Here is a 23,367-nt window from a genome sequence, read left to right on the forward strand (position 1 = left end):
GAACACATGCACTCATATATACATAAAAAAACAAAAGAAAGTAAAAAAATATAAAGTCATGTGTAATGTGCAATTCGGAAAACAAACAATCTGATTATAGATCCATTTATTCTCTATTCTATCAATTTAAATGAGACATCATGGAAGAAAAATTTATCCATTTCTGATGACAGCGAAATAAGCTAGAAAGCTAGGGAGAAGCAAAAGATCAGGATAATACAGTACCTGCCTTGGTCACATTCTTATCTTATCTAGTACTTTTCCTCTCTTTCCCAATAAAGAAAATGACAATATAGAAGGGTGTAACTTAAACATTAAGTAGTAAGTCTCCCAGTAAACTTCTATTTATTTTGTCTCTGCATCTGTGTCCTGGGATTATAAATAAGAGGCAGAATTGCCAGTATATTGCTGATAATTTTTTAATAAAAATTTTAATAAAAGTATACCTTCAAGATCCCCACATTTCAACAAATAGTTAAAGTGGGTGTTTATTGATGACTAGAAAAAAATAAAAAAAGATAATTGCTCTGTCTATAATATGTCACTGGTTAATGTCCTTCAATTTATTTTTATTCAATCTTCATATTTATTTTTATTGACACTAATGGGGATACAGTCCTTCAGAATACCTAGTGTCAATAGTAAAAGTGGATGGTTTGAAATATGCAGTACAGGGAATCATAATGTACTCATTGCCTACCTACATACAGGTTTCTTTTTCTTTAAAAATGCTTCGTGCCAATGCAAGTTTATAATTTATTGTGAGGAACCATCCATAAATCAATTGGTCCTGATTTTAATTTATAATTACTCTCAACAGCCAAATAAAAGGCAACTACTAGTTCTCAAAACTTCAACTGATTTCTAGTTTTATCATAGGAATATTTTTAATTTTCTAATCTAAAAATCTAAGATAAATTTCCACTCACTCTTGTAAGTACATAGATCCCTATTTTCTCCTTATGCATTAGCTAGTTATATTGCACACTTCCTCATATAAGGGTTTGAATCTAAATCAGTGTGATGAATGAATGTTAAAGCCTCCAGCATACTTTCATAATACATTTGCATAATACTTTCATATATTTGAATAGTCTAGTCCATTTTGAATTTGCTCTTTGACAAGAAAAGAAATTATAAACCATATGTCTATTAGGCTGTCTATAGATTAATTAGTCTTACACTGTTACAAAACTGTCAAGATGGCTCACATGGAGATTAGGTAGAACTTGTGATGTTTTTTCCAACAAATCTAAATCAAAGGCTTGATATTCTTGCGGCTCCATGGCTTGGAGCTTTTAAATTACTGAGTTCCAAAGGTGATGTTCTAGTAAGAGAAAAGGTCAGTGGATATATCTATTATTTCAGAGAGAATTTTTTAGCCAAAAAATGGTGAATTTGACTTTATCTCAAGGTTATACAAACTTATAGAACTTGTTATTGTCTTCTGTCCTCTGCCCTCTGTCTTCATCAATAGAATGGTGGTTTAGTTTTTCTCATCTATTACCTGTTTTGAATAAAACTTCCATAATTATAATTGGTAAGTAGTTTTATAAGTCTCTACAATTTAAGAATATGTTGATTCCCACTACTAATTTTGAAATATCTTTAAATTGTTTTTTTTTAAATTGAAAAGAATATGTCATATTTCCCTAAAGAATTATCACAAAATTGTATAAAACATCAAATTAAAAGAGAGTACAAGAACAAATCCATAGAATGCAGTTAGGGCTTATGCTGGTTTAGTATAGTGGTGGTTGTAGGTTCTCCTCCAAGACCATGACCACACTAGAGTAGGTAGTTAGCTAGGTTTCCAGTATCAACCATGGTCCCTCTTGTTATTCAGGTTATAAGTTTTATAGAGACTACATATAAGTAGAGAATAAACAGAAAATAGACAATAGACACTGTGTGATACATGTATATTTAGTATCTCACTGATTTCACAAACCTCTTGTGTATATACTACATTCATGCTTTATAATGTGAAAACTGTATCAACATAAATGATAGAGGCATGCTTGAATCTATATGCAGTGATGAAGAGATTTAGATCGATGATTTTTCACTCATAATTTTAGTCCCTCTTGTTTAATTTCATTATAGCTCCTCATTACATTCCTAGAATGTTTAAAAGTAATTAAAACTGTGTTGTAATGTTTGTTTGTGATACAAGAATTTTTAGTATACTGCACATATTGAAATAGAAAGACCCAAAATTACCTGCGGTGGCAGCAGTGGTAGTCTTATGAAGGCAAGGAGCATACTTAGGTCGCTGCATCTCCGCTGAGTGTCGTACTTGACCCACATCATTAACGCGTGGAAGATGGTCTCTTCATCAGGAACATTTACATCATCACTAGCCAGGAGTTTATGAAGCTCTTCAGCTGGAAGGAGCAAAAACTCTTGATTTCTGATTACTTCCATTATGTTTTCCTGTGGGGAGAAAAGATCTTGGCATGAATTCTGTTTCACTCCTTTGTGGCTGGCAGAGCATCTCAGAGAAAAATGTGAAAAGCAGTCAATAACCTTTGTTCTCATTATACCATAATCCTGGAGAATCATCCTTCAGAAACAAGAAGCTGTTAAGAAGAAAGCATTGTAATTGTAATTGAAGTGTAAATGTATCTGAGATGGCAGAGAACTTGTAATAACTGGAGGATTATAATGCACTTCTTTGTTATGCGGGAAGAATGTACTCAGTGATTAGATGTTCAAGTTTCAAGTGTACTGCTATGTAAGAATTAGCAAATATGAAAAGAATAACATTTCACACTTTCAAAGACTCGAGTACACATTCACAAATCAAAAAATGGCAATAAAATTAGAGAGATGAATACAAAATAAGTCATCTTGTTTGTTTATTTGGAAGAGAGAGACAGTTGAGAAACCATCAAAGTTACAAAATCATATGAGCTCTTCCTACCTCATTCTTTCACAACTGCCTCCACTCATGACAATTTCTTTGTCTTAATTGATTCCCACAATCATTTAGCTTTTGTAAATTGTTATTTATAATAAAATTTGTTCTTGATTTTATTCAAGTCAAAAATATATTGAGCATCATAGACAGATAAAAAGACTTGACCTAGGACTTAATATAGTAGTTTCAAAGGGCAGTCCCTAACCACTGGAACAAAACTGGGAAATGTATAAATGATATTTTGGGGTTCTACTTCCATCTTCTCATTGAGAAGTCTACAATACGGTCTTGGATGCTTTGTTTTAAACAACATCTTGGCAACTATATTGAAATCTATGAAATTAAAGAAATGCCTTGTACAGATTAAATAAAACTTTTTAAAGTTAACAATATGAATTATCTGTTGTTGTTTGAGAAATTGTAAATGATCATATTTTTTTATTAAACACACCTCTTTCTGCCCTGATTTCCATCTTGTGAAGCATGGACAACCTTTCAAGATCCCCATCCCTGAAGGAAATTGGCATTCTTGGTCACAGTACCCATCAAATTTGACTTAGTTTTGATATAATTTTAATATCTACTTTTTTCATTTAGTTTGTCTATTCTTCCAATTAATCTCCCCATGTCTACTTCAACTTCTGCGTTAATGTCTTATCAAGCCACAATGGTTCTATATGTGTGTAGGATCTTCGAGAATTTTATTTAAAGACACAGTAAGCTTTTAGTTTTACAAAAAGATGACTTCTGGTCATAATTAATTTCTTCTCTTGCATGCATTGCAGCTGATAAATTATCCCCTTTCCTTCTGTCATATTATTTAACATATTATCACTCTAGTATTCAAAATGATATCCATTAGATTTGTTTCCTTTGTTCCTGCCATGAATCAAGATTTTAATTCAAGAAGTCAGGAGTTATTTTGCACATCTGCAATTCCAAAATTTAGTTAGTGAAACCTGGAAGATGAAGGCAGTACCAACCCCAGCTACATAGGAAGTGTGAGGCTTGGTTTCATGAGACATTATTACAATGAATAAGTAAGTAAGAAAGTAAAAAGAAAGAAAGTACATAAGTAATTAAATAAATAAGTTGTAAAGCTACCTGTTGCATTTAGTTCCTCAGGCCAACTATTCAATCAGCTGTATATAGTTAACACCACCTAGAATCTCCTAACACTTGGTACCCTCAAAGCTCCCAAAGCAGTTGCCAAACTTCAGTCTGAACTTTGGTTTGCTTGTGTAATAGAAAATGAACATGGGGGACAGAGACCTGGAAACAGAGTCTGAGAATACAGCCAAAATACATTTCTTATTTATACAACCTGTCAAGCTATTATAGAAACCCAAGTTAAGTCTTCAATGTAAAAGCTCAATATTACAAATAACCAAATAACTTACAAATATCCACTTGGAGACTTTGATCAGTATCAAAAGTGAAGTAAGATTAAGGAGATCAAGGAAACTGAAACTGTAACTTAGCTGTTGTGTCTCAGTCAGAAAGTATCTTTTTGATTAGCTGTCCTAGAGGCTACAGACAAGTTGTCCCCTTTACATCAAAAGCAAAGGTATTTGGGCATTTGCCCACATATAAGAACTAAAGCAATGCCTTCATTTATCCCCTTGTTAAGTTTTCTATATCACAGGAAGAATTAACCTAAAAGAGAGGTTTGATCCATCATGATCTCTAATGAGAAAGTGTTATCAAACAAAATAACTGCATAATCCACACCATTAGTGTAAATTAAAGCATTTTAAAATCCTAACTAGAATCACTGTGCCATCCTGTTCACTCTTCTTTTATAAAGCTCTAAATATTCACGTTGGTTCAATTAATGTTCATTTTGCAAGGAGAGCCCTGGCTGTTGAAGTAATTATATATCAGATGGAAGTGTCTCCAGTCTGAACAATAAGTTTTTAATCACTTCTTTCAGGTCCCATACAACTTACTTAAATAATTACACTAAAATACAAATTACCAATAAATTAATATATCTGTAATAGCCATCACACATAGTCTATTTAGTTTTATTCTATTGTTAAATATTTGAATCCTGCATTTCCTTTTGGAGTATATAGTATTTTATAGATATCTGTAATAATTTATTGAATTGATTAGATATTTTCCTTCTAATTGCTACCAGACTTCTCTTAAGAGATTAGGGAAGAAAATTACAATTTTTGAGGAATTTGAAAAGACTTTTTGTTAAATTTTATTTCTTTTACTCAAACATGCCTGCCATTATTAAACTATAGTCAAAATTGTATAGTTACACTGTAGCTAAAAAAAATGCAATAAAAATCTCTCTGTGAAACACTTAGTGCTGTCTGTCATAAAGATTTTGTTCAAGATATATTTCATTATATTTTATAGTGTTCTCTTTATGATGACCCTTGGGGAAATTTCTTATAGGTTTTAGTAGCAAGAATAATTGCACTTCTCTTGAGTAAATTGGTTTTCCTTTAGCATGGATGTTGTAAATTATGAAATTGATCAGATTTCTCTTTTTATTTAGCCTCCAGAAAACTTAGAGTCAGATTGAAATCCATCTGGCAAGAAGGCTATAGCCTTTTATAGTTTGATTTCTTTTCAGACAGCTCTGGCAATAGTTTCATTTAATATCACTATAGACACTGTTTTATCCTTCTTTCCCTCATAGACCTGCTCCTAATTCAGCTGAAATTCTTATGATTTTGCATCTTTTAAAATAATACTAGGTTCTTTGAAAACTCTTGGTACTGATGTTAAAAAATGTCATGAATCGTGTAAGCCTGTTATTAGTTATTGCATAATGTTCCATATACCTATTATCTAAGAATTACATATTGATGGGGTCTAACATTCTCTTTTTTCCACTCTCATCTCTACCTAGTCTCCTTTAAAGGCAGTTTTTTTTCCCTAAATGTTCTTGTGATAATTGCAATATGGTTTCTGGAATTTTTAAAAATATATGTTTGCTTTGTCATGATGTTTTATGAAGTAAAAACTAGTTCCCTCATATTGTAAAAGTTAATCAACAACATGTTAAGTTTGAAAATCATAAGAGGTTTTTAATATCTTTGGTCCATTTACAATTTGTAGAAAACATTTTTAAGAGTCTTACATGTACTGCTGGATAACTATTACAAAAAGAAACATGTATATTATAAGCAAAACATTCATCATTTTATATTCAAAGTTTGCTATCTAAAAGTGATCATAAGCAAATGGGCTCAGACTCAGTAAGGTTTTTAACTAGAACATGACAAATGGTATGATGTGATGAGCTGGTCAAGTGAACCTATGCAATAAAGATATAATGTCATGTATTAGTTGATATGTCACATTGATTGACAACAGTCTTAGAAATATTGTCAAAATAACATCAAAATTGAACTGTAAGTTATGTGTTTGAACATATTAATCCTAAATCTTTGACACTTTCTCAGTGTCAAACACAAGCAAACAAACAACACAAAACACAGAAACAGATGCATTTTAAATAAAAGTTTTAAATACTTAACACAGAGAACTATTTTAACATCAAATGTAAGATGTCACAGACCAAGGTGCAAAAATTGCAAATATGATTCAGAGCAGAGCTCTGGCTGAGAATATGCAAGATCCATCCCAGTGATTCTAGCAAAAATGAATAATCACATCTATTGAAGCATCCAGAAGTCTCCAAACAGAATTTTTTGATTGTAGAGAGATATTTGATTCAGGGGTTATTAAGTTAAAGCAACATAAAGATACCTTGACTTCAAAATTTGGACCTAAGAATTGCTTTGGAAAAGAGGTTCTGCTTTTGTTTCCACAGAAGATGAGAACCTGTGGATTCCTTCCAGCCTAGTGTGATTTGATGGAACAAGACACCCCAAAAGTTCTCTGTGAACTTCTAAAAATACTTCTCCCCCCCCCAAAAAAAAACAGAGCAGTTTGAAGAAAACTATGGACACATTTCCAAAATAATTGCTTATAAATATTTGTTTTCATTTAAAGGGGGTTGATTATAAGTGATTAATGGTCACAGTCAATTTCTAAAAAAAGTAATAATAAAGATGGATATGATATAGAGATGAATAGATTGCATTGATATGGTTCTTTGCCTATTGATACAAATTTAATGTTGATTTTGTTATACTGTATATATGTATTTCTGATCTTCTTTAGGTATTGTGTTTGTGCAGCTCATTTAAAAATGTAATATTTAGTTAAGAAATATGGATTGAGTAATTTGTAATAGTGAAAATTCTAGTCATATTAGTTTGGTTTCCTAGATACATATATATATATATATATATATATATATATATATATATTAGTGAGATTGGATAATCTTTAGCACTTAAAGTAACTAGAGAATATAGTATTTAAAATGTTTTAAGAACTTAGAAGTTTCTCAACTGTAATACATATATGCTTCTGTCGGTACAATTACTTCAAGTGGATGAAGTTCATTGAAGGGTCTCCTTATGGATTTTGTTAGCCACTTGGGCAAGAAACAGCTCTTGTCTAGACAGCTTGATGGTATGCTGTATGAACTAGACATGCAAGACCCATAGAAAAAGTAGGTGAGACAGTCTTTTAGGGCATATCCTTCATGTATGTGTCTGTCAGACATTCTGTAGCACACAGAAGAAAGCAATTTTGTCATTAAAAGGCAGAAAAAAATCTTCAAATTTCCTGCTTCATGGAAAATTTTGCCAAATACTATGGGCCTGTAGGCTGAAGATAGATGCCCCAACATTACAGAAGAACTTTGGGTGACTGTCCAGGCAGCGAGATGTTTCTGTCAATTCTAGAGTTTTGGAAGTTGCTTATATTTCACTTCTTCCTTACTTAGGTAATATTATATTTTTCCCTGGACTTTGATCGAGATGGAGATTAATAGTTATAAATTTTCTTGGCTATGATAAAAATGGATTCGCTATAAATATTACATAACTATAATTCTTGCTTGATAAATGTTTTGTTATATGTAATTGTACTATGTTAAAATTAAAACCGTTCTTTTTATTTAGACAGTAATAGGGAGATGATGTGGAATTCCCCTCCATATGCTCTGAGTAGCATTGGTTAATAAAGAAACTGTTTTGGCCAATGGTTTAGCAGAATGAAACCAGGTAAGATATCCAAACAAAGATATATAAAGAGAGTAGGCAGAGACAAGGGGACATCATGCAGCTGCCAAAGGAGAAAGACACTAGCCAGAACCTTACCCGATAATCCAATGGCTCATGGTGATACACAGATTAACAGAAATCAGTTAATTCAAGATATGAGAGCTAGCTAGAAATATGCCTAAGTTATTGTTGTGACTAATATAGTTTCTATGTGATTATTCAGGTCTGAGCAGTTGGGAAATACATGAGCAGTGTCTGCCTACACAATAATAATGTGACCTTATGTTCTATATAGTCTCTGAAAGGGAAGAACAAATTTAACAACAGCACTTTTTACTTAAGAAAGTATTTAAACTAATTATGTACTGAGTTGGATTAATTTGCTACATGCTAACAACCAGAATTTAAACTTTTAGCATAAGCTATATTCTTATATTTGACCTATTTAAAAAAAAACAATCACAACAGAAATAGCAATGCCCGTTAACAGATTTTGTTCATACTAAATCATGCAATAATGTTATAAAATAAGGTTTATGAACTTTCTGACAACCTTTGAAAATAAATTTTGGTTATACACTCATACCCCTCTCCTCAGTCTACCCTCTTCTTTCATACTTACCTAACTTTGTTTTAATTTATAAGTCTAGTTTCTTGAATATTTTGTACTCCACTGTGCTACTGTTTACCTTTCTATGGCAAAACCCTTAAACAAACTTGAATGCCCCTCTCCTAGGGATCAGTTGTCAGAATCTCCTCAGACATATCTGAAACTCTGTGCTCATTTCTTTCCACAATGGGTTTTTATCTTATTAGAGTTTTTGTGTATCTTGGTTATATAGTTACAAACCCTTGAGTTCATTTGTGTAACTATTCTGCTTTATATAAGAAATGTCATTTCTTGGGACTCTCCCAATAGATGGCAATTAACACAGGTACCCACATTTTGTCATTGTATAGAGAAAAATATAACGTAAAATGTTCAGGTCTAAATGGGAAAGCTGTGTCATACCCTGCCTTGAAGATGCATGGATTATTGTACTTAGAGTGACAAGATTTTAAGAGCCAAAATTCATAAAATGATTTTAAAATCCACAAAATAGAAACTGAGGGAACATAATGCTTTTAGAAAAATAACTGAAATAAGAGAAATAAACTTCATAAAACTTAAATGATTCTATAATGAGTACTTCTCAACTTCGTCAAAACTAATTTGTCACATGTCATTAGTTTAGCCATCAGAAACATGAAGAAAACTATCACTACTGTTATATGTATAAAACATTGAAATAATATACAATATAGAGGTTTTTTTTAAAGGAAGTTGATGTGAAAAACAAATCCTCGATATATTGGGAAGATATCATTAATAATAGTAGTAGTAATATATATACACACATAGACAGTCTAGGTCAGTTCCGTGCGCGTTCTCTAGTTGCTGGTCCAACATCCATAAGATCCCACAAACTCAGGTCAGTTGTCTTTCTAGATTTCCCTATCCTGACTGCTACCTCATACAAACTCTCCTTCCTTTCTTCCACAAGACTCCTGAAGATCAGCACTCTTTTATTGTTCTTAGACCTTCTCATAATAGATACACAGATCATATTCCTTCTTATATTCAGTAAAACATGAAAGGTGAATCCTCTGTGTATGTTATCTGTCATGACCTTGCTTGATTCAGTAAGAAATGGTAAGAATTCCATATTAACTAGCAAAATGAATGTATGGTAGAAGGTGAAGGATAAATCCCATGATACTTTCAACTATAGGTGTTTCTTATGTTTTTTTTTTTTAACTTTCCAATAGAAATAGTATCTCTGTCCCCCATCCATTCCTTTCTTTGGCCCCTTCCAGATACCCTTTATCTAGCCCCTTCTAGATTTCCCAATTCTGAAGAGAAAACCTTTTATTCTGTGACTATTATTGTTAAATGTATGTTGTGTGTGTTTTGTTCATATTTCTGTGTTTCTGTATGTACAAAAATACAGACATGCAATATTTTGAGTGATTTTTTGTTACTTCTGTATCTTGGGGTTAGTGAGAAGATGGCTATTTGAAAGGAGTATATTATAATCACTTTGCTAGTACAACATAATTCCTTATTATATTATAAATCCTGTAGTTACAAACAGAGATAAGTGTAGAACAACCACACCTTATCAAAGAAGTCTCTCTTTATAGCAGATGGATATTGTCATAGAAAATCACAACTACTCACAGTGCAAAGAACTACAGATTTTAACGATCCCACACACAAATTATACATGTACGACACTTTAATTAAAGGCTCCTGACTTTAATGCTCAGGGAATTTCAAGGATGATAGGTTGGAGACATTATAATGTTATAATAAGAGGAAGTGATGTTATTATGGGGTTATAATAACAGAAAGTCTACTATTTAAAGAAGAGCAGTATTAGTAGACATGTTAATGTGATAAGAAAAGAATTTGAAGAGCCTGAGCACTAAGATAAAGCATCACAGGGAACTAATAACTTCTGCCTGAAGGAGAATTTGCATTTTCCAGGAATGAGCCCTCTAATTGGCTGTCTGATGTGAAGTTGTGTGGTCTGAATCGCTATTTATACATATTTATGCTTATGTATGTGTTTGTATGCATGCCTATATTACTGTGTGTGTATGTAGACATCTCAATATTCTCATGCTTTCAATTATAGCAAGCTTCTTTAGAGAAAGGGGTGCTAAAACAGCAAAAATCAGATACAAGGCAGGAATAACAAATAATCATAGACTGATAGGAATTCTACCAATGGCAAGGTTACTCTGTTGTCAACAGATCTTTTGGGGGTTCTCCAAAGAAAGCCATATCATGAATAGTATTAGGTATGAAGTAAAGTTAGCATTATGAATATTCTCTTCTTTAAACAAAATTTCAAAATTATAAAAATATGTACATATTTCAATTATTGTGCAAATCCCCCAATGTTCTTGTCCCCAGTTTATCTATTCATTGCATCAAAAAGGTTACTTCTAGTAGGTAAGGAAAATGTGGCTTACTATTAAAAATTCTGTCAAGTAATTGAAAAGTTCATATTAAACATTTTTTTGTACTTTATTTCATTGGATATCATATCAATGAAGACACTGTTTCTCATCTTAACAACTCATATATTATATTAGATTTTTCACAAGTGGTTTAGGAAATAGAAGGTTAAATGTCCACTCAACTTGTCCTTTGTGGAAACTCAGGCAGTGAGAGTTAAACAAACATTCTAATATTATTCTTGAACTATGGTTATTCTTGAACCATGAACTTCAATGCTAGGCAGAAGAGTTCCACTTAAACATTAAGTTATATTGGCTCTTACTGTGTCAAATAAAATGATAATGAAGCATGAGTTTTGTATAAATGATCTGGATATGATTTTAAGGCAGAAATTCGCAACATAGAAAGATCTTGGGGGGGGGGTAAGTAAGTAAGAAGAAAAAGAGAGATATAAAAGGGGAAGAGAATATTTAAAGTTATGTGTGTATATATATATATGTGTATATAATTTTAACTAAATAAGATTGCATTCTTACATTTAAACATTTTTAAACTATTTAGAACACACATGACACTGATCATGGTAGTTTGAAGATTAGTTTCTACCATTTCAGGGATGCTTTCAATCATAGATCCTATCTAATCAAATGGAGAGTGAAAATGATCTTAATGCTGAATTTTAATCATAAATAGGCCAAATGTTTCCAGGTTGCAAAAGACTGATAATGTGACACACTTGGTTATCTTTCACATCATGTTTTTTATTATCTTTCACCATAAATATGGTGTTTAAAACCACAGGTGATTGAGTAGACACTGTCACTAATGACATATAATTTGTAGATACCAAAATTTAGTTTGGTAACTTACTCCTTTCATATGGCATTTATTTTAAATGGGGACTAACAATAGAGAAAAGAGGCAAACATCAATTAGCCCCATCAATTAAAATGCCTTACATTTCTCCTAACTCAAAATATATGAGTGGCTACAACTATCATAAACTTGCCATTTCATATCTTGAGTATAAATTTTCTTATCATATTCACTATCATACCTATATTAAGCTCTTAATGTGGTTATTTCTTTTCATAATGAAATTCAATAAAGTCTTATATGTCAAATAATTTTTCCAAATATTTTTATATTTAAAATCTGTATTTTTATATTATAAATCTGTAAAATCTCTTCAAATTCCATGTTCATAATCACATACCAAACTGTCTTCTTGACTACCATAATTACTGATAAACTAGGGGGAGTAAAACTCCTGAATAAAAAAGTAAAAGTTTGATAAATTTCTTCTTAGAGACTCTTATACGCTATTACAGAAACCCAGGAGATCATTTAGCATGATGGCTGCACTAATCAATTGATGTTCTACATTAGCCCAGTTTGCCAAAATCTCCCAGGGACATAAAATAACTGGCATAAAAATGTTGATTAACCAAGTGGACTCACACTGAGAATTTTTTAAGCAGGTAAATCCACAATGCTCTTACTTAATGGGATGTCTTCTTGATATCCCCTGGGAACTGTGCACTTATTAAGCAATCAGTGAAGTTCTAAAAGATTCATCTAATAATGTCAGTTATGGCCACACATTTTAATTACAGAAGTGAGGCATTTCTGTTGCTCAGGAATCTTAGGAGCATATTCATTAGATAAAAGTGGTCAAAAATGTCAAAGTGTCTATGACTTCACTCATTGGAGAACAAAATTAAGATAAAAGTGAAGGGTCATTAAAACACCATCATAGGGACGGTGGTGAGAATAACCTTTAAAAAAAAAACTAGATTTATAACACGTTTAATGAAGATTTGGGCCACAGTCAAAGGCAGAAAAATATAGAGCAAAATTAATGGATATTTTAAAGCATTATTTTCACTTACTGATTCATTTCTGCTTGACTGATTTTGGATTCGCTAGATATTGTGAATGAGTATATTTTAAACTATAAAAACGCATTATAATCTTATTAAGTTTAAATATGAGAGACTTGTAATTTAAATATTCATTTTGTTAGGAATAAAATTAGAATGTTAATAAAGCAGACAAATGAAAAAAAGTATATTGTAACTTTCCTTCTAGAAGAATGATGCAAATTTATGTGCAGAATCTATTGTGCATAATTTAACATATGTGCCTTAGTGAGTATACAAAAGAGTAACTATGCAATGGAAGAAAAAAAGCATCTTTAACAAATGGTGCTGACATAACTGGATGTAAAACTGTAGAAGAATGAAGATAGATCAATATCTATCACCATGCACAAAACTCAAGTCCAAATGGATTAAAGACCTCAATATAAATCCGACCACACTGAACCTGATAGAAGAGAAAGTGGGAAGTAGACTGCAACACTTGAGCACAGGAGACCACTTTCTACGTATAACCCCAGTAGCACAGACAACAAGAGCAACAAGTGAATAAATGGAACCTCCTGAAACTGAGAAGCTTCCATAAAGCAAAGAACATTGCCATTAAGACAAAAAGGCAACCTACTGAATGGGAGATCTTCACCAATCCCGTATCAGACAAAGATCTGAGCTCCAAAATATATAAAGAACTCAAGAAACTAGACTTTAAAATGTTAATTAACCCAATTCAAAAATGGGGTACTGAACTGAAAAGAGAATTCTCAGCAGACGAAGTTCGAATGGCCAAAAGACACTTAAGTTCATGTTCAACCTCCTTAGCGATCAGGGAAATGAGAATCAAAACAACTTTGAGATACCATCTTACCCCTGTCAGAATGGCTAAAATCAAAAACATCAATGATAGCCTATGCTGGAGAGGATGTGGAGCAACATGAACACTCATCCATTGCTGGTGAGAATGCAAACTTGAGCAACCACTTTGGAAATTCGTGTGGCGGTTTCTCAGGAAATTAGGAATCAATCTATGTAGCGGCGTAAATAAATGCAGGCAGATTGTAAAGAATATATACAGCTTTAATGAAGAAATAAACTTACAGAACCAAGGTTCCCTCGGAGCACAGGAAGCAGCACCCGATTTATAAGTAAGCATTCGCCCGAGGCATGCTCGCCCCCTAAGGGGCTGGCTTAACCCTACAAATCTACCTCAGTATCCAGCAATACCACTCTTGGGAATATACCCAAGAGATGCCCAATCATACTACAAAAGAATTTGTTCAACTATGTTCATAGCAGCATTATTTGTAATTGCCAGATCCTAGAAACAACCTAAATGCCCCACAATGGAAGAATGGATAAAGAAAGTGTGGAATATATACACATTAGAGTACTACTTAGCGGTAAAAAATAATGACATTTTGAATTTTGCATGCAAGTGGATAGAAATACATTATCCTGAGTGAGATAACCCAGACCCCAAAAGATGAATATGGAATATACTCACTCATTAGTGGACTCTAGCTATAAACAAAGGACATTAAGCCTATAGTTGACAAGCCTAGAGAAGCCAAATAAATTTCTTTTTTTATTCTCCCGTTCCATCTTGCCTCTAACCCTCCTCCCTCCTGTACCCTCCCTTCTAGTTCCCATTCCTCCAACCTCACAACACTTGCCCCCAGTTTACCCAGGAGACCTTTTTTGAAACTTCCCTTTCCCAGAGAAATCTATGCATCCCTCTTTGATCTTTCCTTGTTATCTAGTCTCTCTGGGGCTGTGAATTGTAGGTTGGTTATCCAATATGTTTATTCTTAACAACTGCCTAAGAGTGAGCACATACCATGTTTGTCTTTCTAGATCTTGGTTACCTAACTCAGAATGATGGCTTTTTTTTTTGTTCTATTCATTTCTCTGAAAATTTCTTTATATAAACAAATAATAAATCACAAATTCAGTCTTAATTTCAGTCAATCTGGAACAGTTGTCCATTTGCATGAAATATTGATTTAAACATTGAAAAACATAGGTATGAATGTAGCAAAAAATGCATTGAAAATGTACTAAAAATACATTGAAGTGTGGATAATGGAAATTCTGTGAGAAAATGGAAGGTGACATTTTCTTTTTTAATATTGTAAACTCCAACAGCTTCACACATTGACGACATAATCTATAGGTGGTAGTCCCAGGCTTTAAGGATAATTGGTAATATGACCACTAATTTCACTAGCAAGTAAACATATTAATCAGTTCATCACTTAGTAGCCAAAGAGAGTCCATAATAATATAGGTTATTTGCATTGTTCTTTATTGTCTCCCAGAAAACGACGGGAAACAACCCTTTGCAGTAGTTGCCTCCCACGGTGGAGACTAGAGCTCAAATTGACCTGGAAGTCCCCTCTATGGCAAAGTACTTGAAGGTGCTGAAAAAACTGCCTGTGAAGAGAAACCATCAGTAGTGTTACCTATCTGTAGAGCCTATGAACCATTATTGCCAGCACAGCAGAGTATAATTAAAACAGCAGTAGGGATGTATTATCTTTGAAGAAACAAAAGGAAGGGAATTCAATTTAAGGCCCAATCAGTACGAAGGAAATCATTCCTGATACCATAAACTTAGACAACTTGCCATAGCTGGTGAGGAATTGAATCTAAAGATCTACTCCCATCACTTTCCTAATTCAATGTAACGCTTTGTTATAATAACTCTTGTGAAGTCACATAGATAGTATACCTTCTGATTATGTCTGCCCAGCTGCATTTCCATATCAGAAGCTGATTCTTCATATCATCCAGATACAAAATGGGCTCCCATTCATTAGCCAAATGCCATGGATATTTTAGTATTTTTATCTTCAGAATTTATGGTTTTGAAGTAACATAATTGTGTAATACAAGCATATATGAAGAAGACTCTTTTTCTATGATTCAAAGAATTACATGGGGCACATATGAAAACAATTTATAATTCCACAATTATGAAGGTGTGTTTTAATTTTTAAAATATCAGGGCAAAGAGCTAAATATGAATAAAAAATGCTCTGCTGGTCAGAGAGAAGCCATGCAGCCACTCAAAGAAGACAGTCACAGTGAAACCTTGTCAGTAAACCACAGCCATGTGGAAATAAACAGATTAATAGAAATGGGTTCATTTAAGATATAAGAGTTAGTAAGAAATACGCTTAAGCTATTTGCCAAGCAGTATTGTAATTAATATAGATTTCTGTGTGATTTTTTCGTGTCAGGGCAGCAAGAAAAGAATTAGTGGCCTTTGCCAACAGTCTGGTTCATTGGAATTTTTTTTTTTTATTTTCAAATGTTAAGAAAAAAGAAAAAGGTCAGCAAAAATATTTTCACTTATTAATCCTGAAACAAAATATCTCTTAAGCATTAATTCCCCTTGGTGTGCAGTAATAAAGACTGTACATGAAATACACAGGAACATTAACTATACAAATGCATAGGCGGTCGTAAATGCTAAACACTGCCTGGTTTTAGCATATCTATAAAGCCTATTTCTGCATAACAATTAACTAAGTCATGCTGTTTCAGCCAAATGGCCAGATAAAGTGTATATGCTTCAGTGTGGTAAATGTAAATCTTACTGACCAAGTAACAAGGGACATATATTTATTTTTCATAAGTAAATCTTGCTAATAAAGGAAGAAAGAAATACAAAACTGGCTTAAAATTACAATAATATTTCTTTTGAAATAAATTGAAACTATCTTCCTTTAGTAAAAGGAAGCATTTTTACACCTTAAGAGAAATCAATAGGAAAAGGTTACAGAGCAAAGAAAATCACTCATGTTGCCTGCACCATGATTTATAATGCAGGCTTTGTGTAGGAAATCTATTAATGCAGACATAATCCTGTCCTCTGTTGGGAATACAATAATTGGGTTCTCCCCAGCTGCCCTGTTGTCCACTATAATGATTCAGGTATTTCAAATTTACATTTACTACATAAATTGTGTAACATATAGACTGAAAACTGTCTTAACTTCATTAATCTGAGGTTGTCATTAGATCTTAAATACTTAACAACGTTCGGGCTAAATGCAATGAATCTCTCCTAAACTGCTGTGCACTGTTTGATAAAACATTTCATGCCTAACTCAATGTGAAGACAATCCCCAAACTCCCTTGTTCTCTTCCACTGTGAACAATTTTGTTGCTATTTTCAGCATACATGCAATGGTTCTTTCATTTGTTCAGTCCTTGAACAAAGCAGCATTTTATTATTTTAAATGACGTCAATAAGGAGCCTCCATCCTTTACCAAAGTTCTGTAAAAGAGACATTACTAATAGAAACACACAGGAGAAAACACAAGCTACCTTAGCAACAGATGTGTGGACAAAACTCATCTGTTTTAAAGAATTCATTATTTATGATATCATATTTTAGGCTTAAGCGTTTAGAGAGATCTCAAGCTGAAAAGTTCTAGCAGTAGCACTACTACTATTGTTCAATCAAACTAATATAATATTATTCCTGAATAATTGAATAACTGTCTACTCAACGCAAATAAGGAACCTACAACAGGCCAGAGGATACCATATAAACCAAACGGTAAGTTTTATTGCTGTTACCAACTGGAATATAGTTGAGAAGTATAGAGCAGAAATCACTCAAAGTTCATCAGCAAAGACCATGCCGGTATAAGGGATGACAGTGAAAATAAGAAATCTGGAGAACACTGTTCAACTAACAGACAATTCATAGGGTTATAGAGTGTCATTCTCAGGTAGCTGTTGTTCTGAATCTCTTTAAGACAGCTCAGCTGGTTTATTTTCCAGGCAGGTCTATTGGTCGTTGCTTCTTCTAGGTATCTCAGATGGTGTGATATAGCCTCTTTTTTTTTTTTTTTTTTTTTTTTTGATTTTCAAGACAGGGTTTCTCTGTAGTTTTTGGTGCCTGTCCTGGCACTAGCTCTTGTAGACCAGGCTGACCTAGAACTTACGGAGATCCGCCTGCCTCTGCCTCTGCCTCCAGAGTGCTGGGATTAAAGGTGTGTGCTACCACCACCCGGCCGTGTGATATAGTCTTAACAGCACTTCTTAATACATATACAAGCTTGGAGAGAGTTTCAGGAACTTTCTGACATTTGAATTGTTTGTTTCCCGAGAATTAAAGATGTTTCCCTTCAAATGGAATTTTCTCCTATGCCTAGAACACACTGAATCTTACTGAGCATCCAACAAAGTTGGAATGTTTTTCCCAGAGAAAATTTTTATATAATTATCAAACTCCCTTCAAAATTTTATACAAATTGTCATAGATCTGAGGAGCTCACAGACATCATTAGAGAAGTCTCCTTGTACAGAGAGCAATAATTAACAGTAGGAATCTCACATGAAATGGAAGTTCAGAAAATAGGTGTTGGAATACTCAGCCACAAATGCGGACCCCTATGATATATGTAACATTACCAATGAAATTCTCTATTCAAAATAAAGTGATATTTTGTTTGTGTTTTTAACAAATGAAGTTTGCTTGAAGATCAAGAGAGGCAGAAAAATCTCTGTTAGTTCAAGGACATCAAGTGCTATACGACATTGAATCTAAAAGAGAAACAGCTCACAGAAAGCACTTGGGATTATTCGCCTTTAATTCCAACATTAGGGAGGTAGAGACAGGAATGGTATGACTGGGAAGAGAGAGGAATATAAGGCAGGAGAAAACAGGAGCTCAATGAAGTCTGAGGAGCAGTTTGATGTGTACTCTAAAGCAGTCAGTATGAGGATGTAGTCTGAGGTGCAGTGTGAGGATTGGGAGAGACAGTATCGCCCTTTCAGTCTGAGGATTTGGTAGGGGTAAAAGGTCTCTGTAGTGGCTGGTAACACTGCTTCTCTGATCTCTCAGCTTTCATCCCCTAATATTTGACTCCAAGTTTCTAATAAGAACAAATAGAATTTGTGTTTCATCACATCAAATGAATTACATATGAGACATGGTTGATGGGAGCTTATGGATCCCTGAGAAATAATATTGAGAAATACTGAGAAATAATGAGAAGTCAGACAGTAAAAGCAAGTCTTTGTAAACTAAAGTTGCTGCCAAATTCAAGGTCAAAGGAGTGCTCCAATAAAATATTCCATTCATGTTGAAAACATTATAGATTAGTGTAAAAGTACCACTGGATTCTGAAGATGTGTGTTCCCTGGTATATTTTTTCACTGACTTTCTGTGACTTGGCTGGAAATATTTCCATAAGCCAGTGGCTGCTTAATAATATCTACCTTAGAATTGTCTAGAAGTAATGTCTGACTTGGAGTGTGCCATGCAGGATGTTCCACTGTAGGGGAAGAACATTTTTAAATATCTTTTAAGGTTTATAAGAAAATAATAAATTCAAAATCTATCTATTTTTAATACTATTTATTATCTATATGTGTGTTGTAGAATGCACATGAAATCAGAATAGTTTCTGTTTCAAACATGTTTTATTTTCCACAGGAAGAATGATTATCAATATTTTGCAAATTAATATTCAATTTTAATAATAAAACACTCTGATCACTAGATATACAGTATGTCTATGTATGTATTCTATGTATGTATTTATGTATGTACATATATACGGTGAAATTTTTTCTACCATCAAAAATAAATGAACTACTGTCATTCTTTCAATTGAATGAGTCTTCCTATATCATGAAATATGAAATAAGACATTTAAATGCCCATATGTTTTTGCATGATTTTATTTTTATGAAAATTTACCTTTAATAAAATCATTTAGGTATAGAGAAAATAAATTATCCATTTACTTTCATGTTGAAAAGCATGATAGAAAATGGTTCCTTTCTGAAGTGAAAGAAATTTTCTAAATTTTCAGCTGTGTGAAAATACTAAAAATGTTGATATTTTATCTTTTAAGTGCTGAATTTAATGGTTTTGGCTTGTGTTTCCCCAATTCTTCATTGCTTTATGTATTTGTAAAAATGCTAGAAAACAAGGAAAAATATTCATAAGCATTAGCTGATCAACTATCATTATGAGATATTCTACTCAGGGCAATATATTTTTATCACTTATTATTAACATAAGAGCTATTAGTTTGATCATGACATGCATTTGTACTTTATGGATTTAACAGATTTAAGAATTGAAGGTGGAAAAGCCATGAGAGCCCAAGTTTATTATCTGGACCAGACTCAAGTTTGTTCTCCAGGAACATGTGGACTCTCAAGACTTTAATTTTTTGATTAAAGACACGTAGTTATAAATAATTAAATGGTATTTTTAGGTTGCAATGCATTGCTTACTTTGAGTTTATTTTTTTTTATGTTGAAAGATGGTGTCCGAATCTCTACTTCTGAGCTTCTTAGAAAGATATTAAAATTTGTAAAACCAAACAATGCTAAATATACTAAGGTCATTTAACATTATTTCATGCAACTATCTAGGGTTGACTGACTGGTAAAGAATGAACTATGTAGCAGATAGTCTCTAAGGAAAAGTGATTCTCTTTCTATTAGCAGTCATTAACCTAGCTATTCATCTAGGGGTGAAACTGTGTTGTATTTTTTCTACCCAAATTGGTGTATTAACTGGTAATACACAAATCAGTCTACTTTCTGACTTCATGTGATATTAAAATCTAGATGTATACTTAGCTGGAATACAGTTAAATATACTTCTTGACTTGATGCAATCTTAAAATCTAACTGTATGCTTAGCTGGAACACAATTAGCAAAGACTGGATTTTAAGGCAGATCGGATATTAACCATCTCTGTCTCCTTACTGTTGTGTGATATATACTAAGTTTCTAAAAGGTTTCTTCAAAAAGCAGAGTTGTTGTTTCAACCCTGACCTCTGCTTAAGCAGTGGAATGATTTCCCCTTGGGCAAAAATTGATTTTTCTTGTTCCTTTTGTGCTATAATCAATCCTCCTTCTCTCCACATTAAAAATTATTATTAAAGATATTTAGAACAAGTATATTCCCTAACAGAGAAACAGAATTTTAATTAAAAAATAATTGTGAAATGTCCAATTTACCAGAAAATCAAATAATTCCTAAACAGCTTTTTATGAGAAGTTTTACAAAATGAGTTTTTTAATTATATGAATAAAATTGGATTGCTTTTCTCATTCAGAAAGAAAACAAATTATTGTTCCAGTTTCCTGAAGTACCCTGGTGAAATCAAAGGAGCCTGAAGGCAAAAGATTCTAGCCTTTCTTCTTCCTGTCATAATTAATGAGAAAAGAATCCTTTTAAAGTGTCCCAAAACTAAAGGAATATTATTTAGTTTATATGTGAATCCTGCCAATGAAATTATTTGATATGATAGAAAGGCTATTATAGAGTTTTACAAAATGAATTTTAATGTTTGGAGGACATTTCTAAAGTGTTCTTGAAATTCCATTGACTCTGTTCCTGAGTAGCAATCTGAGGCATAAAACATCTATATAAACCATCAAATCTTTAGATAATAAAGAAAATGATTTTTTAATAGTGAGCTGTTTGTGTGTTGAATGATGTGTTGTTATATTTGGTGACAATTGATACTGGGGTTAGGAGAAATCATTTTTCTTTAGGATGTGGTCACCAACAGGTACCCTCTGGCTTACCAGATGACATTTGAACACAGGGGTGGCACATATGGGCTTTAGTATGTTAAGAACATAATTAAATAAATTTCTATTTTAATATAAAATGAGTCATTACAATTTAAGAACAAACTTCCCTTCCTGGAAGTACTAATTTAAATCGAAGTATTCAGCAATATTTGGGAGTGAGCTATAGTGGGAGTGATCATGATTAAAGTTTGTTGTGTACATGAAAGGAATATGGAAAGAATAAATATATTTTAAATAGAGTAAGTTATTGAAAAAAATTAAAATGAAAGACATAAATTTTGAAGAAGACATGATGATGGGTAAAGGAGAATTTTGGAATGGAGTGTTGGGGGGTTTGGTCAAGATACAATCTGAGTATAGGAAGTCTCATAAGGTTCCACACCTTGATTAATAGCTGTTACGGAATGATAATCTGTGTTCTTAAGGGATGAGTCCTCTGAAGAGTTATCCAATCACAAGTGATTGTCACTACACACATAAACGTAACAACACTAAATGCACTCAGCAGACTGTATTCATCTTTACATGTGTGTACATGGGGTATAACAGTAATAATACAAGAAAACGAGGTTATGGATTTGAGCTGAAATGGAGTATGTGAGATTGTTAAGAGGGAGTAAACACTTAGAGTTAAAGAATTGTAGCTGTTGTTTTTGTACTCTCTGGCGACCCATAAACCAGCTCACAAATAAATACATCAAGACATATTCTCACTTATGAATGCCCTGCCTTAGCTTGACTCATTTCTAGCCAGCTTTTATAACTGAAATTATCCAGTTTCTTGTTAAGTATTGCTTCTGGACTTTTTACCTTTTGTTATTCTATGCATCTCTCTGTCTTTCTTATTTCATTGCTATCTGGCTGACCCCTGGCATCCTCCTTTCCTTCTCCTTTTCTCCCTTCGATCCTTCTCTGGATTTCTCCTTCTAATTATTTTTTTCTGCATGCCAGCCTCACCTAGCCTTTCTCTTGCCTAGCTATTGGACTTTATTTGAGCAACCAAGAGTTTTATGCAGGCAAAGTAACACAGCTATAAACAAACATATGAAACATAAAAAATGCAACATATCTTTGCATCATTAGAGAATATTCCACAGCATAAACAAAATTAACACATCTTAAGCACATTCTACAACAGAAAATCATATGCTTGTGTACTCATATAGAAAATTTTCAAATATAATGTAAAGCAATATATATTATGGATGTATGATAGTTTAAAAATGAACAAAATTTTGAAATCTAAATTTGAAAAAGCTAAGTAAAAGTAACAAAACATGAATATAAAAATATAAATAGAAAACAAATTTAATGAAATCAATATTATTATAATCATCATTATTTTTTCCAGCTACTAAAACATCTGGGGATTTTTTTTTAAATCCTGATTCATGTGATGATCAACTCCAGGACCTTGTTAAACTGAAACTCTATTTCTGATCAGCCATCTCTACTCCTGGTCTTTTGGCTTTTTCTTAACACATTTCTAAGGATTGTCCTGAACTCACAGGATATCTTAGCCAGAGATTACAATCATAACCCACCTGGCTCAACTTCCATATAGTTAGGATTGTAGCTTTGTATAAAAACTATAAACAGAGACAGATTTTTAACGGAATGTTCTTCACCATGTTAAAAAGATTCAATATAATGAGATGGTTATGAAATATTATTTAAGATTCATTACATTTGTGTATAGTCCAGAATATGACTTTAACTGTTTAAATTTCTGTTACTTTTGTTATGCTGAATTTGTTTAGGGTTGTAAGAATTTGTGATTTATTATGTAGAGATATTTTGTACCTGTTTCACCTTGCCTTTCAAAGGCACCTGTTTGGTCTAATAAAAAGTTGAATGTCCATTA

At 32.8% G+C, this 23,367-nt stretch overlaps 1 protein-coding gene across 2 annotated transcripts in view; it reads right to left on the reverse strand.

Annotated features, from left to right (window-relative positions):
• Positions 1–23,367, reverse strand: part of Klhl1 (kelch like family member 1) — a 235,906-nt gene that overhangs the window by 86,393 nt on the left and 126,146 nt on the right. For both annotated transcript variants that reach the window (XM_041669195.1, XM_041669204.1), the window contains exon 5: positions 2,224–2,436. In XM_041669195.1, the coding sequence (XP_041525129.1) occupies positions 2,224–2,436 (213 nt within the window). The remainder of the gene's footprint in view (positions 1–2,223; positions 2,437–23,367) is intronic.

This window comes from Microtus oregoni, unplaced genomic scaffold (genome assembly GCF_018167655.1).
Source record: "Microtus oregoni isolate MIOR12 unplaced genomic scaffold, Mior012 000001F_ref0000356, whole genome shotgun sequence".
Classification (NCBI taxonomy): Eukaryota; Metazoa; Chordata; class Mammalia; order Rodentia; family Cricetidae; genus Microtus; species Microtus oregoni.